General features: G+C 37.6%; 1 protein-coding gene across 1 annotated transcript; it reads left to right on the top strand.

Annotated features, from left to right (window-relative positions):
- Positions 1–3,693: 3,693 nt before the first annotated feature.
- Positions 3,694–4,541, top strand: LOC124891025. The gene is made up of 3 exons (XM_047402863.1): positions 3,694–3,940; positions 4,138–4,289; positions 4,383–4,541. Exons 1-3 carry the CDS (start codon positions 3,694–3,696, stop codon positions 4,539–4,541), a joined length of 558 nt encoding a protein of 185 aa, XP_047258819.1.
- Positions 4,542–15,444: the final 10,903 nt, after the last annotated feature.

The following is a 15,444-nucleotide window of genomic DNA, read 5'->3' as shown; positions in this document are numbered from 1 at the left end:
GAAAAAAAAAGTATTTACATGAATTCTAAGGGCTTTAATATTTGGATTAATGGAAAATGCCCAAACAGGATTAACTTACATGAGAAAATGGTTTAAAGAACAATGTATCCTTTGAGTTTGAGAGAATTATAGGATAATCTAACCACTTATGTTGAGAAACTAAGGGATAAAGAATAGAATTCACCCCTTCTTGCTATTGAATATCCTAATTGGAACTCTTATGTGATTCACAACCCTAGTTGTCATAGCATTTTTATAACCATATCCTTGGTTTGTTCAATCTCATTAAATTACTAATTACAATGAGAATGATTCGCTGAAATACTCTTGTTAAAATTAAATACTTTATAAGTTTACAATCAAAACTCCCCTTACTTAGGAACCTCTGATCAACAGTCGAGTAACAATTATAATTCTTAGTGAGCACAGTATTCCCTGTGGGATTCGACACCCAACCTATTTGGGTTTTATATTTGACAGAGATCGCTTACGCTTTCTAACGAGATTTGTAATTTCGACGTATAAAATTTTGGCCCCGTTGTCGGGGAATACGATTGTCAACTAAGTTTGTGATTGTTAATCGACCCTTTGGTCAAAGATTCCAAAATTTTACCTTTTATTTGTTGTTTTTGTTTGGTGCAGGTTGAGTTTCTTGTATGCCAAGTACGTGAAGATCAGGTCAACCATTATTACCTATTCATCCAGTACCATAGCTCATTGGCAGAATGAATGGTCAACAGGACCTGAAAAGAATAGTTGCTCAGCAGGAGCAGGATAGATTAGCAGCCTTGGCAGCCGTGCAAGTAAACAAGTAGACTGTAGACAATAATGGTTGAGAAGTAAATCCAGATGATGAGGACCTGGGAAATGATGAGTTATTAAACCCAAGGCGTGCAGATAATGTAGCTGTACTAGTGAACAGTAATATCAACAGAAATCGCCAGGCTAGGATGAGACCTAAACGCTGACCTATCTAGTTTGCTCTAGACGATGATGATGATGACTTAGATAGGGCTGGTGCTACAGGGGCTATTATTCCTCAACCCTTAGTACCCGGAGATAAGTTTAATATCATGAGTACTATGATCCAGTTATTGCATGTTAAGGGATCGTTAGGTAGACTTACGAGTGATGACTCAAATATACATTTCATTAACTTTATCTTGACATGAAAAATGTTCGACAATCCAGGAGTAGGACAAAATGATATTTGGCTACTACTATTTTTGTTGTCTCTGTCGGGAGAAGCAATTTTATGGTAAAATAGGCTAACTCCCGATTCTATTACAAATTGCAGGCAATTGAAAGATGATTTCTTTGAATGGTTCTTTCTGCCATCTAAGAAGGCACAGTTAAGATATGGAATTAGTAATTTTAGATAGCTTCCAACTGAAGCTCTCCATTAAACTTGGGAGAGGTTCAAAAAGAAGCTAACCACAATGCCCGAATCATCAGATGACCAACATCCACCTGAAGGAGATATTATATAGGGCCTTAAATTAAGTGACTAAGCCAGTAGTGCATAATTCTACTGGTGGGTCATTCATGGACCTCACTTTTCCTGAGGAGTCTAAGATGCTGGATCATATGACAAAGCAGAGTAGAGCTTGGCATACCAGGGATTCTAAGGTAGAAAGATCTACTATATCTATTGGCATGAATGCGGAACAGAGGCGAAGGAAAGAGGAACGTGACAAAGACATGGCTCACATAACGATGCAGATGGACCTTCTAACCAAGTATTTATTATCAGGAAAGATAGAGACAGTTAAAGCTTTTGTATCACAGGGAAGAACTGACTCCGATTCTGATGAGGAAGCTAATTATTTGAATAATCAGGGGGGTTTTTGAGGCGGTGTCCAAGGAAACCAAGTTCATAACTATTTTGATAAATCTAGATACAAGGACCGAGACTAATGAAATTAGAAAAACAAGAATGACAGGTGTGGGTTGTATGTGCCTCCTGGAAAATTTTGAGGCTATTACAACTAGCTCTGGGAAGATGTCTATGGAACATATGATGGCTAAATTATTTAAAGGGGTGGAAGTAACCAATACTGGAGTAGCAGAGACAAAAAGTGATTTATCCTTGATGAATCAATTGGTTGAGTCACAGTTTACTTCAATAAAACAGTTGGGATAACAAATGAATCAACTTTCTGCTATGTTTAATTAGAGGAAGGCGACACTCTACCAAGTAACACAGTTCAAAATCCAAGGAAGGATGGTTCGTGCATAGAAATTACCACAAGGAGTAGGAAAGTATTGGCAAGCCCATCTGCGGGTAAGCTTGTGGTTGATATTATGGCTGAGAATGTTGATAAAATAGATTCTGATCATCCGGTAGAATCTACAAAACTGGATGACGTTATTCATGATGTTGTATCTAACTGTCGGCAGGCTGATGAGTTGAAAAGAGAGAAAGACAAAGAAAAGAAAGTAGTGGTGAACACTCTCCCAAAATCACCACCTCCCTTTCCTCAAAGATTAAAGAAGAAGGATGAGGATACGAAGTTAATAAATTCATGGCTATGTTGAAGCAGTTTACCATAAATATGCCTTTGGATGAGGCACTTGAGTGAATTCCAGGGTATGCCAAATTTATGAAGGACCTTTTGAAAAAGAAAAAAGTGGCGAGCTGCGAATTGGTGGATAATCTCCATTGTTGCAGCACTATGGCTACAAGGTCTTTGGTGTAGAAAAAGGTAGACCTAGGAGCATTTACTATCCTTACACGGTAGGGTATTTGGAATTTAATAAGGCCTTATATGATATGGGAGATAGCATTAACCAGATGCCGCTAGCTATTTATAAAAAGTTAGGTTTAGGAAGCCCCACACCCACCAATATGCGACTTGTGATGGTGGATAGATTGATAAAATGACCTGTTGGTATTTTTCATGATGTGCTGGTGAAGGTGGTTACCTTTATAATTCCTTCGGATTTCATAATTCTAGATTGTGAAGTAAACTTTGAGGTGCCTATAATCTTGGGTCGACCTTTTCTCATAACAGGAAGTATGCTGATTGATTTGCGAGCTAATGAGCTCCTATTTAGGATGAATGATGAAGTGGTGCATTTTAATGTGTGCAAATCAATGAAACAGCATAACGAGATAAGTGTGTTCGCAATTATTGATGTATATTATGAAGACGATAAGGAAGTACCAATAGAGGAGCAACTTGTTGTTGAGTCGTTAGCAGCAGTACTTATGAATTTTGATTGTAAAGATATTAAGGATTATAAATAGACCATTTGTGAGTTGATAGGAATGGGATCATAGTCTCATTATCCTGGTTATCTGTCAAAGAGCCACCGTTGATGGAATTGAAAGAGTTACCTGGTCATTTGAGGTACGTGTTTTTGGGTAGTGGTAATTCACTACCCGTCATTATTGTTTCTGATCTGGGTGAGCAACAAGTCGAAGCTTTCATCTTTTGTATTAAGAGATATAAGAGAGCTATTGGTTGTACTATTGCAGATATCATTGGTATTCCTCCTGGCTTATGTATGCACAAAATTTAGCTAGAGGAGGATTATGTGCCTACTATTGAGCATCAGTTTCGTCTGAACCCACCTATGTAAGAGGTGGTAAAGAAAGAAATCATCAAGTGGTTAGATGCAGGGGTGATATATCCTATATCAGATAGTAAGTGGGTGAGTCCTACGTAATATGTTCCCAAGAAAGGTGGCATGACAGTGGTAGCCAATGAGAAGAACAAACTGATCCCACTCAGGCCTGTTCGTGGGTGGAAGGTGTGTATGGATTATCGAAAGCTCAACTCGTGGACATTAAAGGATCATTTTCCAATGCCCTTCATGGATCAAATGCTTGATCGACTGGAAGGAAAGGGATGGTATTGCTTTTTGGATAGTTATTCTGGATATAACCAGATTTGTAATGCTCTGGAAGTCAGGAGAAGACAACTTTTACATGCCCGTATGTCACTTTTGCATTCAAGAGGATGACGTTTGGGTTATGTAATGCATCTGCCACTTTCCAATGGTGCATGATGTCTATTTTCTCAGATATGGTTGAAGACACCTTGGAGTTTTTTATGGATGATATTTTGGTTTTAGGAGATTCATTTGAGTTGTTTTTGGCAAACCTGATTATGGCCTTGCAAAGATGTGTAGAATTCAATATTGTACTTGATTGGGAGAAGTGCCACTTCATGGTTAAGGAGGACATTGTTCTTGGGCATAACATTTCAAAAAAAGGAATTGAAGTTGATCGAGCAAAGGTTGAAGTTATTGAGAGGCTACGACCTGCAATTTCTATGAAGGGGGTTCGTAGTTTTCTCGGCCATGATGGTTTTTATCGAAGGTTTATTAAAGATTTCTCCAAGATTGCAAACCCACTCTGCAAACTTTTGGAGAAGGAAGCGAAGTTTTCCTTCGATGAAGATCACTTGAAGGCATTTGAATGCCTTAAAGGGAAGCTGGTTGAAGCCCCTATCATTGTAGCACCAAATTGGTCCAAGCCATTTGAGATCATGTGCGATGCAAGTGGTGTTTCCCTTGTAGCTGCTTTAGGATAAAAGAAGGACAAATTGGTTCATCTAATATATTATCCCAGCAAAGCTCTGAATGAAACTCAAAAGAACTACACTTTCACCAAACAGGAACTCCTTGCTGTAGTGTATGCTTTTGAAAAATTTAGAGCTTATATTCTTGGAACCATGGTGGTGGTCCACACTGACCATGCATCCTTGAGATATTTGATGGCTAAAAAAGATGCGAAACAAAGGCTGATTAGATGGATGTTATACTCTAAGAATTTGACTTTGAAGTCAAAGATAGAAAGGGTTGCAAAAACCAAGTGGCGGGTCATCTTTCTAGGATGGAAGGTGAGCGAGCAGTTAGAGATGAGATGGAGATCAATGATGCATTTATGGATGAGGAGATCTTAACTACTGCTCTGGAGAAACTACCTTGGTACGCTGATTTTGCAAATTATGTGGTGAGCGAGGTGATTCCAGAAAATCTTTCTTTTCATCAGAGAATGAAATTTCTTCATGATGTGACACACTACTTCTGGGATGACCCATATCTTTTTTGGTGATGTGCTAATAATATAATAAGTAGATGTGTTCTAGAGGTGGATGTATTGATCATATTGGAAGCATGTCATGCTTCCGCAGTCGAGGGTCACCATAAAGGTGATCAAACCGTGAGAAAGGTGTTGCAGAGTGGATACTATTGTCCATCATTATTCAAGGATGCTCACGAGTTTCTTCTGAAAAGTGACCAATGTTAGAGGAAGGGGTCGATCTCCAACAGGCATGAAATGCCTTTAACTAAGATGCTTGAAGTGGAATTGTTTGACGTCTGGGGCATCGATTTCATGGGCTCTTTTGTAAGCTCGTATGGAATGAAGTACATTTTAGTTGTTGTAGATTATGTATCCAAATAGGTCAAAGTTGTTGCCTTGTTTGATAATTAAGGGAAGAGATTTTTTGCATTTCTTAAGAAGAACATATTCTTTCGCTTTGGAGTGCCACAAACTATTATAAGTGTGGAGCATCCCAAATTTACAACAAAGTGTTCTGGGAGGCTTTAGTGAAATATGGAGTGAAACAGCATAGAGTAGAAACTTCATATCACCCACAAACTCGTGGGCAAGTAGAGGTGTCGAATCGGGTGATTAAAACTATCCTAGCCAAAATAGTATAGGCAAAATTGCGCTCGAAAGCTAGATGATGCTTTGTGGGCATATCGGACTATTTTTAAGACTCTAATTGGCATGTCACCGTATCATCTAGTCTATGGAAAAGCATGCCATTTACTGGTTGAGATGGAATACAAGTCTTTGTGGGCTCTAAAAAGGTTAAATCCGAATTGGAAGAAAGTAGTAGAGCTAAGATTAGGGCAACTGAATGAGATGGATGAATTCCTTCTCGGGGCTTACAAAAGAGCGGACCTTTACAAAGAGAAGACGAAAAAGTGTAATAATAGAAGAATTGAAAGTAGAGACTTCCAGAAAGGTGATATGGTACTTCTGTTCAATTCTAGGCTCAAATTGTTTCTAGGTAAACTAAAATCTAAGTGGTCAGGACCATTTAAAGTTAGTCAAGTCTACTCATCTTGAGTAGTCGAGCTTGAAAATGAAGACAGTAACATATTCAAATTGAATGGCCAATGAATTAAAATTTATATCGGTCCAAAAGACTCGATAAAAGTGTTGATATCTTTTATGTCGATGAAGTCTGAGTAATCGAGATAACTGAGTCGTCCCGTGATGATAAACCAGGGGCAAGTGGGAGGCAGCCCACAACGTGTTGTTGTTACCATAGTTAGAGTCCATTTCATGTTTTATGTGCAATTTTGATGTGTTTGTGAAGTGTGCAAGACCAGAATTGCAGTAAAAAGGAAAAAGAGGGATACAAGTGAGCTACTGGAACAAGGTGACAGACGACTTGGCGGACCACCAGTCCCTTGATGGACCACCACTTTCACCCTTAAAGAAAGGGAAAGAAAGTTCATTCACTGGATAAGACATGATGGCCTAAGAGGCAGACCGTCACAAACCAGGTGGGCCATCATAAAAGCCATCAAAAGTAAGATCAGTGATCTACATTCTGGTAAGAAGTGACGGTCAGAATGGTGGACCGTCACATTCTAGGTGGACCGTCCCACTGACTGTCACACCAAAATATAAACACCCAAACTCTGGTGATGAGTGACGTTCAAAGTGATGGTCCGCCATACTTACGATATACCATCAATATCACTGTCACTTTAACCCTAATTCTAAATAGGTCGGGTTAAATTGGTACTCTTTATAAGTACTCCGCATTTGACCCAAAGTGAGATTTTAATTATAAAATTGAGCGGGTACATTCATTGTAACCATTCCATGACCTATAGCTCTTCTACTTCCTTAAGATTCGAAGAACCTAAAGGGAGTTATCCCATCTGAGAATCCTTATCTCCTTTATTTTTACCTTATTTAAACTAGCTCATTTCTTCCCTCTCTTCATCACAAATAAGGAGTAATGCATGAGCTAGAATCTATAAGTTAGCTTTGTCTCTGAAGTTTCAAGCACGTAGCGTACCTGCAAAATCAAGGTATGTGCATACCCTTCTTTTATGGTTATCCATATTAAATGTAAGAGCATGATTTGTTTTCTTGGTTTTTTCCTATTGTGTTGAGTTTGAATGACTTGAGTTGGACTTCAATGTTCCAATTTCTATGAAATATGAGTAGCATAAGTTGTAAAATTCGATGAATGTGGTTAAAATATTAGTTTAGTACTGTGTTGATAGATGGAAATTGATCTGATATGCAATTGCTCGACAAAAGGGTTGAATCCAAAACTAAGGCTAAAGACGAAGGTGCGATGGTTGAAATGGTGGACCATCAACTTTATAACGAACCACCAACTTGACCGTCACAGAGCACTCTGAGATGGCACTTTCTGGATAAGTCGTGATGGTTGAATTTGTGGACCGTCAACTTTTTTATGGACCACCAACTTGACCGTCACAAGGAAAAATTACATAATGTGACTATGACTTCTTTTTCAGGTGTTATAGCCCCTAAAATTCCACAAACCACAGGAGAAAGATCTCAACGAGGTAGGAATGCATCCGTAACGGCTTACAATACCAAACAAAATAAAAAAAGAAGCTCTCATACTCTCCCATTCTGAGAAAGAGAGTAAGAGTACCTCTAGTAGTACAAGTTTAAGCCCCAATAAGGCAACTATTGTTGTAACTCAACCATTGCCTGCAGAGGGTTAAACTAAAACTATTAACGTGGAGGATCAAACGGAAGTTCCTGATGCTGAAGTTGATCCGGATATTAATAGTGTTATTAGGCAGAAGGATCCACAAATTCAAGAGGTTATCAGGTGGCAGATAGAGGGAGCAAAAAAGAAGTTCTATGATGGGTTGACACCCATAGCTCGAGGGATCAGAAGATCATTCATAGAAGAACATCAGATTATGACAACAGAGCTTCATGAATATCCCGAGTTAGAGCGCCAGTTCAACAAATATGGACTGTCGTAGCTGAGAACACCGCTAGGAGAGTAGCAACCGAACTGGGTATGGGAATTCTTCGCAAATTATCTATGTTTCGTGAAAGAGGAATGCCCAAATGGGAATCCAATCCCAAATAGACCAAATAGGGAGTCTATCCCGGTCTGAGGGGTCACCATAGATATCTCAGCTTGAACAATTAACAGGATGCTATTTGGGCCAGGATATGAGGATCCACCTGCCGTCCTAGATTTTGAGTATAGAATGAGAAATGCTTCAAGTCAGAGATATTGGGCAGCTATCATGACCCGAATCGAGGCCCTGGCCGTGATGATTATACCGAACTATAAGGTCCGAAACACCCCTATCTATTTGGTAATCATGCACATAATTCATATGATAAAAGAAATACGGAAGATGCACAATATAACGAAAACATGGTCAGGAATCATATGCGAACAATAATGGGGAAATAATGTCCCACAATCTCAATCAACATCTCTAAAATCGTCTGCGAAATCTCTACTACATGAACTGAAACAAATATCTATTTAATAATTGGGACAAGGCCCCAAGTAGAGCCAAACTAATAAATGATAAATGAAACTATCAGATATCAGGCCTTCCAAAATATAGAACGCTCACCAAGTGACTCTGCGAATCTGCCTGAGGAAATCTACTAATTTTCTGGACCCCTAGACTGTGCCTCTGAACTTCGGAGGGAAGGGGGTCAATACAAAAGTACTGGTACACAGAGATATCAAAACAAAACATAATATTTTTACAAAATATAGTTTAGAGCCATTATAAAGCAGTTTCATATCAAATCATTTGAAAACACATGGGCATAATGTAATTTTCTCAACAACAATGAAATGAAGCTGGGCTAGGTGGAATACGTTATATATCACATTTACACGAACTGTCAAACCTCAGTTGCCATCGAGATTAGAGTATAAGTGAGGGAAAGACACACAAGATCACATAGCAGGGTGTATCAACCCAATGGTAGTGCACAAGATCACAAAGCAGGGCTCCTAACCATAGTCCCAATTTGGGAATGACATAAAGTCAAGTACGCAAGATCACAATGCATGGTACCAAGTTTCCATGTCGGCAAACATGATTTCCAGCGATGAGCCCTTACACTCAAATGCCTTCTTCGGGCATCCACCTATCTCATGTGAATTCAATGATTTCAAATTTTATCTGATTCAATCTCATATCATATTCTGTAGGGTATCGTCATACCCGACTTGTAAGCCATCAATATCACATCATTCTTCTCATTCAACCATTGTATTCAACCGGAATAACCTTCTCGTTTTCAAGTCAAAATCATATCAATCCTCAAAACATTTCATGTCATGCTCTTCATGATATTTTTAAACAATTTACATCATATGAACATTTAACACAAATTCATATCAAGAGAGGAAATTTCATATCATTCATGCTCTCACGTTAACATCTTTTCGGAATACATGCATATACATATATCATATAGCAAATCACTTTGAAAGTAGGCCTAAGGGCCAAATTAATATCATAAAACGTTTAAAACATAATCATATTCGTAATTTCAAAAGCCCCATTTGAAAACATTAATTTTTAAAGCCCATGAGATTTTTCAGATAACCCCACGTACCTCTATATGCGAATATGATAGGTGATTCTTGAAGCCTACGTTGCGGAGATTCCAAATCTTCAATTTATTTTGAAAACCCATGGTTGAATCTTGAACTACTTGGGTTTTTATTTTGAAACCCTAGAGAGAGTTCTTGAAAAGTTTTGAAGAATGAAGGTGTATTTTGGGGTCATTGGGAACTAAATTTCGTGTCTACGGCTAAGTAAGGGTGGAACAGGACCATTTGGCCTCAAATACGGAGTGTCTAAGTCATTGGAAACCTTTACATAGACGCTGCCTGTGCTATCGCCTATGTTTACATAGGCGCCGCCTATGCTATCACCTATGTTTACATAGGCGCCGCCTACTACTTTGAAAGGACAAAACTTCTTGCTCGGGTGCTGGATTTTAGCAAAATTGGTATTGTTGGAAAGCTAACTCAAAGACCTATCATTTCATACATAGTAGACACTCTAATTCGACAATTAGAAAGAGTTATGGTTGATAGAAGCTGACACAAATTACTACATCCACTAAAACTTAATCGATCAAAATAGTTTCAACTCCTCCTTAAGTTGAAAGACCTCTTTGGTATAAATTCAAGCTTGAATGGATTCACATACTACGCAAATGATTAACATGCCATATTGTCATAGGATTTATCGCTTCGGGATTATCAACGCATCAACACCATGGTCCATATTGTATCCCGAAAATATGGGGTGTTACATTATCTCCTCCTTGGGATCATTCATCCTCGAATGATGGCTAGGAACATATTGAAGCTTAGAGATCTAGAATAACGCAGACATGATATGTTTCTCTAAGAAAGAATACACTGCTTTGTAATATGACTATGATACTGGAACTACTGATGTTCTAAATTCTTATACCGGGCGTGCATATCTGATGCATGGAATACACAACGGAAGTGACTCATAGGCTGAATTCTCATAGTGAATCATGCATATCTGATGTATGGATTTGTTACTGAGTTGTTCTCATGAAAGAAGAACTGAATACACTGATAAGCTGAGATTTTCTATTTAACATGCATTTCTAATGCATGCATATCTGACTGAACTGACGTATGATGTATGACGTATGACTGAATACGCAATTATAACTGGTGCGAAGCTTGTAATAAGAATCTATGCATGCAACTGAATGGGGGTATCTCCCCCTTGGGACACTATGTCCTTCTATGAATGCTCAAATCACTAAGATACTTAGAAAGATTGAGGCGATGCACTAGGCCCCTACGAAGTGAGTCATAACTGAACATCTAGAGTCTGAATCTAGTACATGACGCATGAAATAGGTTATACTCGCAACTACTAGTATACTCTATCTTGGAATAGTAACATATCTGAGATTTTTGGGTATGAGTCACACAAGACATCTGACTATAGGATCCTAACATTAACATTACTCTGCAGTCTGGAACATAGGCATATAACTCCTAAATTAGAATAGAATTACCAAGACTTTGGCATTACAACTTCTTACTTTTAAGCTTAGTACACTTCTCGAATATCACTTAACTATAATATTCTCCTTAAATATCATATTCATTCAACTCAGTGTAAAATTCTCATATGAGCATTGACAAATATTTCTACTAATGTCAGAAATAACTTAATCCCTTTGCAGTGATCAAGCCTAACTCTAAGTCACAAAAATACAACATGCCAGACCACACTATTATTATCAACCATATGATGCAATCTTCTATATCTCCCTTAAAGATCACATTCTAAGTATAACATGCCTTACCACTTCAATGACTACTTTGAACTCTTAATATGAAGTCGCTAATGCATATTGCGACCTTCCACTATAATCCTAAAATGTCATTCAAGCCTAATTTAAAACCATATGTTAACTCCAAGGCAATCACCCATAAATATATAATTCACATGGTTTCTAAACTATTATCAATATAACTCCCACGCGCTATCCGAAAAACATACACATACCAACTTTTCCACTAACCATCACATGTATGAAAGACTTGGCCCAAACTCTTACTTCATACTTATGGCCTTATCTAAGCAAACATACTACGATTTTCAATCAACAAGAACATTTACATCGTCACCACTATCATTGCGTAGGGAGGGTCACTAAAAGGTTAAAACATAAGATCCTGAAGCATAAGACGGTTTTTATACGAGACTGAGCACACTATAAAGAGTGAGTACATACGTCATGAGTTGCATGACCTCAACTAGAGTTCATAACATAAGGAATGTGATTCCAACTACTATAATGAACTAGAACTCATTATCTTGGAACTGGAAGTGTACGTGACTCTCTATCATATACCAGAATCATGAACTATGATCGTAGAACTGAATCGTAAGGCATGAGTAAGCATCCGAATAACTAAAAAAAATACTGTGGTAGGAATGGGTTGAGATCCACCCTCACTTTTTGATGTTCTAAATCATACTGCATCACTACTAGAATATGAGAGCCTTACTTGGTCATTCGTTCTATTATCTCCCCCTCACCTTCACGTCATTATCTGGAGTTTGGGAGATACTTTACCAGATTCAAACTAAACTACACTTACTGCACTCTAGGGTCTAAAAGAAAAAAAAATGACAATGCATGCATATCATAGAACTGAACCCGAATGACTACCTTCTGGGATACATTAGTCTGCACACTTATTTCTATCGGTTCAACCTTCAAAACTCAAACCTAGATTCTAACACTTAACATGGCTATTTAGATCACCATATACCATCTAACTAGTCTTTGTCCACTTAACAATTTAATGGTACCACTAGCCACACAAATTATGTAATAGTCTTAGAAAAATATGCCGCAACCTCATATCACCTTGGCATACTTCTACACAATACCTACAACATTATAACTCATTACGAATCAATATAAACTTAAGCCATTTCATACACCGTTCAAGCCTATTAGATCACTTTCATATAACTAACATCATTGATCAAGAAATCATCATATCCACCTTTATGAACATCAACTGTTCAAACTTAATGTCTAGTGCTAAACATGATTTACAACCCAACCTTACACAAAATTTTCACTTGGAAACTATAAATAAACATCATGAAACACTAGTGTACTAGAACTTCATAACCACAATAATCGATCATGACCTAACGGTTTTCCTTTATCATAATCCATTAGCATGCACTATTTCAGCACCTCAAGCCTACTAACTTAATCCCACAAATATGCATCATCAAACTCTTGCCACTATTTACCACCAAACCTTTTAAAACCAAGCCTATAGTTTAGTATCAATCATCTACCACCAATGAAGAATGCAACATAATATAAATATACTAATCCATCAAATTGAGACATTCTACCCAAATATCTCAAAAATCTACTACATACCTTCTCACAAGTAGCACTAGTTTACAACTACCAATGAAAAGAGGGTCAAGGGGGTTAAAGCCTCATAATAGACATAGTCAACCTTATCCTTATATTATAACCCCATACAATCTTTTCTACTTATACGGATTTCTCACCTCATACTTACTTACCCAAACATACATTTAGACTACCTTCAAATTCTACAAACAACCATGAGTCTATACCTACAACTTATTGGCTAATATAGCCATTTTCACAGTTCAAGCAACCGACAGATCACCCTAACTAACAACTCCTTCTCTACCTTCTACTAAACTAACACACAAGGATGAATCATATCTTTGCCAGCCCAATCTCATGCAACCAGATTCAGCTATACATATATTAAACCTATACAAGAACAACAGGTTGGACAACAAGTTGCTAGTGAATCAAAATAGGCCTCACACGGCTTTACTAGACTTTAATTTTGTATTTTGAACAAGAAAATGGGATGAATGACAAGTCAAATATGCTAGTAAATCGAAAGATCCCCACACAGCTTCACTAGACTTTTTTTTCAACAACACTTTGATGACAATATTTCATGAGATAGAGATTTAATACGGAATATTCAATGAACTAAGACTACACAACTTACTCTGTAGAAATAAAATCGGAGTCAAACACTTCCTCCATGGACTACCATACTGTCCACACATGCAGCTAGCTACCAAATTAGTTTATCACTATAAAGGGATAAATCATCCTCACTCTAACTTCTAACTTTGTGACTTTACATCACCAACTTCTTGGTCTAATTTCATTACCAATAGGTCATGACAACAACACTTTAACACACACTACTATTTGGGTGGAATTATAGTTCTTACATTCTACTACACCTTATTACCTATAAAGCGTGACACTGGCAACATAAGTTCTGAAAAGAACCGAATACACTTAATACTGCAGGCTGAAAAGTAGGATTTCATCAAAATCAAGGTTCACACTAGAACCAACATACTCTTAAGCACTAACAAACTCTTCTCAAGTACTGGCAAAAATCTTATATGATTTGATCAGAATGAACCATACCATTTAGACTCTAAACTTTTGTACTTGTATCCGCCCAATGATGAGACATGTCTGAGAATGTTCGAGTAAAGAAATAATTAAGATGACTGTTAATTTTGTAAAGGCGATACCATAGCATGAATTTGAGTATGAAAGAGGAACATTCTTACTCTATTGGACAAACTAGACCATGAAGAAAGAGAGACATTTCTAAAGACTCCTGCTTATAAGTGTGGCACGCTACACAACAATAAATAAGACTCTACCCAATGCAATTTCACAGACACCCTGGGACCATGAACTGTGCTTTGATACTAAGTTTGTCAGGACCTAAATCGGGGCCCTTGCCTTGATGAGTCTTCTGAATCATAAGGTTTGAAACACCCCTATCTTTCTAGTAATCATGAACATAATGCATACGATAAAAGAAATATGGAAGATACACAAGATAACGGAAACATGTTCAAGAATGATATGCAAACAATAATGGGGAAAAAATGTCCCATAATCTCAATCAACATCTCTAAAATCATTTGTGAAATCTCTACTACATGAACTAAAACAAATATCTATCTGAAAATTGGGACAAGGCCCCCAGTAGACCCAAACTAATAAATGCTAAATGAAACTGCCAGATATCAGGCCTTCCGAAATATAAAAGGCTCACCAAGTGACTCTGCGAATCTGTCTGAGGAAATCTACTGATTTTCTAGACCCCTAGACTGTGCCTTTGAACCTAGGAGAGAAGGGGGTCAATACAAAAGTACTGGTATGCAGAGATATCAAAACAAAAGATAATATTTTTACAAAATATAGTTGAGATCTATTATAAAGCAGTTTCATATCAAATCATTTGAAAACACATGGGCATAATGTAATTTTTTCAACAACAATGCAATGCAGCTAAGCTAGGTGGAATACCTTACATATCACATTTACACCAACTATCAAACCTCGATTGCCATCGAGATTAGAGTATAAGTGAGGGGAAGACACATAAGATCACATAGCAGGGTTTCCTGACCCAAAGGTAGTGCACAAGATCATAAAGCAGGGCTCTTAACCATAGTTAGAATTTGGGAATGATATAAAGTTAGGTACGCAAGATCACAAAGCATGGTACCAAGTTCCCATGTCGGCAACACGGTTTCCAATAATGAGCCCATACACTTAAATGCCTTCTTCAAGCATCCACCTATCTCATGTAAAATCAATGCATTCAATTTCATCTGATTCAATCATATATTATATTCTATAGGGTATCATCATACCCGACTTGCAAGCCATCAATATCATATCATTCTTCTCATTCAACCATTTTAGTCAACATGAATAACCTTCTCATTTTCAAGTCAAAATCATATCAATTCTCAAAACATTTAATGTCATACTCTTCAAGATATTTC

Source organism: Capsicum annuum, unplaced genomic scaffold (genome assembly GCF_002878395.1).
Source record: "Capsicum annuum cultivar UCD-10X-F1 unplaced genomic scaffold, UCD10Xv1.1 ctg2906, whole genome shotgun sequence".
Lineage (NCBI taxonomy): Eukaryota > Viridiplantae > Streptophyta > Magnoliopsida > Solanales > Solanaceae > Capsicum > Capsicum annuum.
This window is presented reverse-complemented; position numbering and strand designations above follow the sequence as displayed.

What these genes read in the sequence shown, in the direction of transcription:
- LOC124891025 (XM_047402863.1), top strand. Translation starts at nt 3,694, where the DNA reads ATGACAGTGGTAGCCAATGAGAAGAACAAACTGATCCCACTCAGGCCT. An exon ending in AAGACAACTTTTACATGCCC is followed by an intron (nt 3,941 to 4,137) that starts GTATGTCACTTT and finishes AAAGATGTGTAG; the next exon opens with AATTCAATATTGTACTTGAT. An exon ending in CTGCAATTTCTATGAAGGGG is followed by an intron (nt 4,290 to 4,382) that starts GTTCGTAGTTTT and finishes CTTTTGGAGAAG; the next exon opens with GAAGCGAAGTTTTCCTTCGA.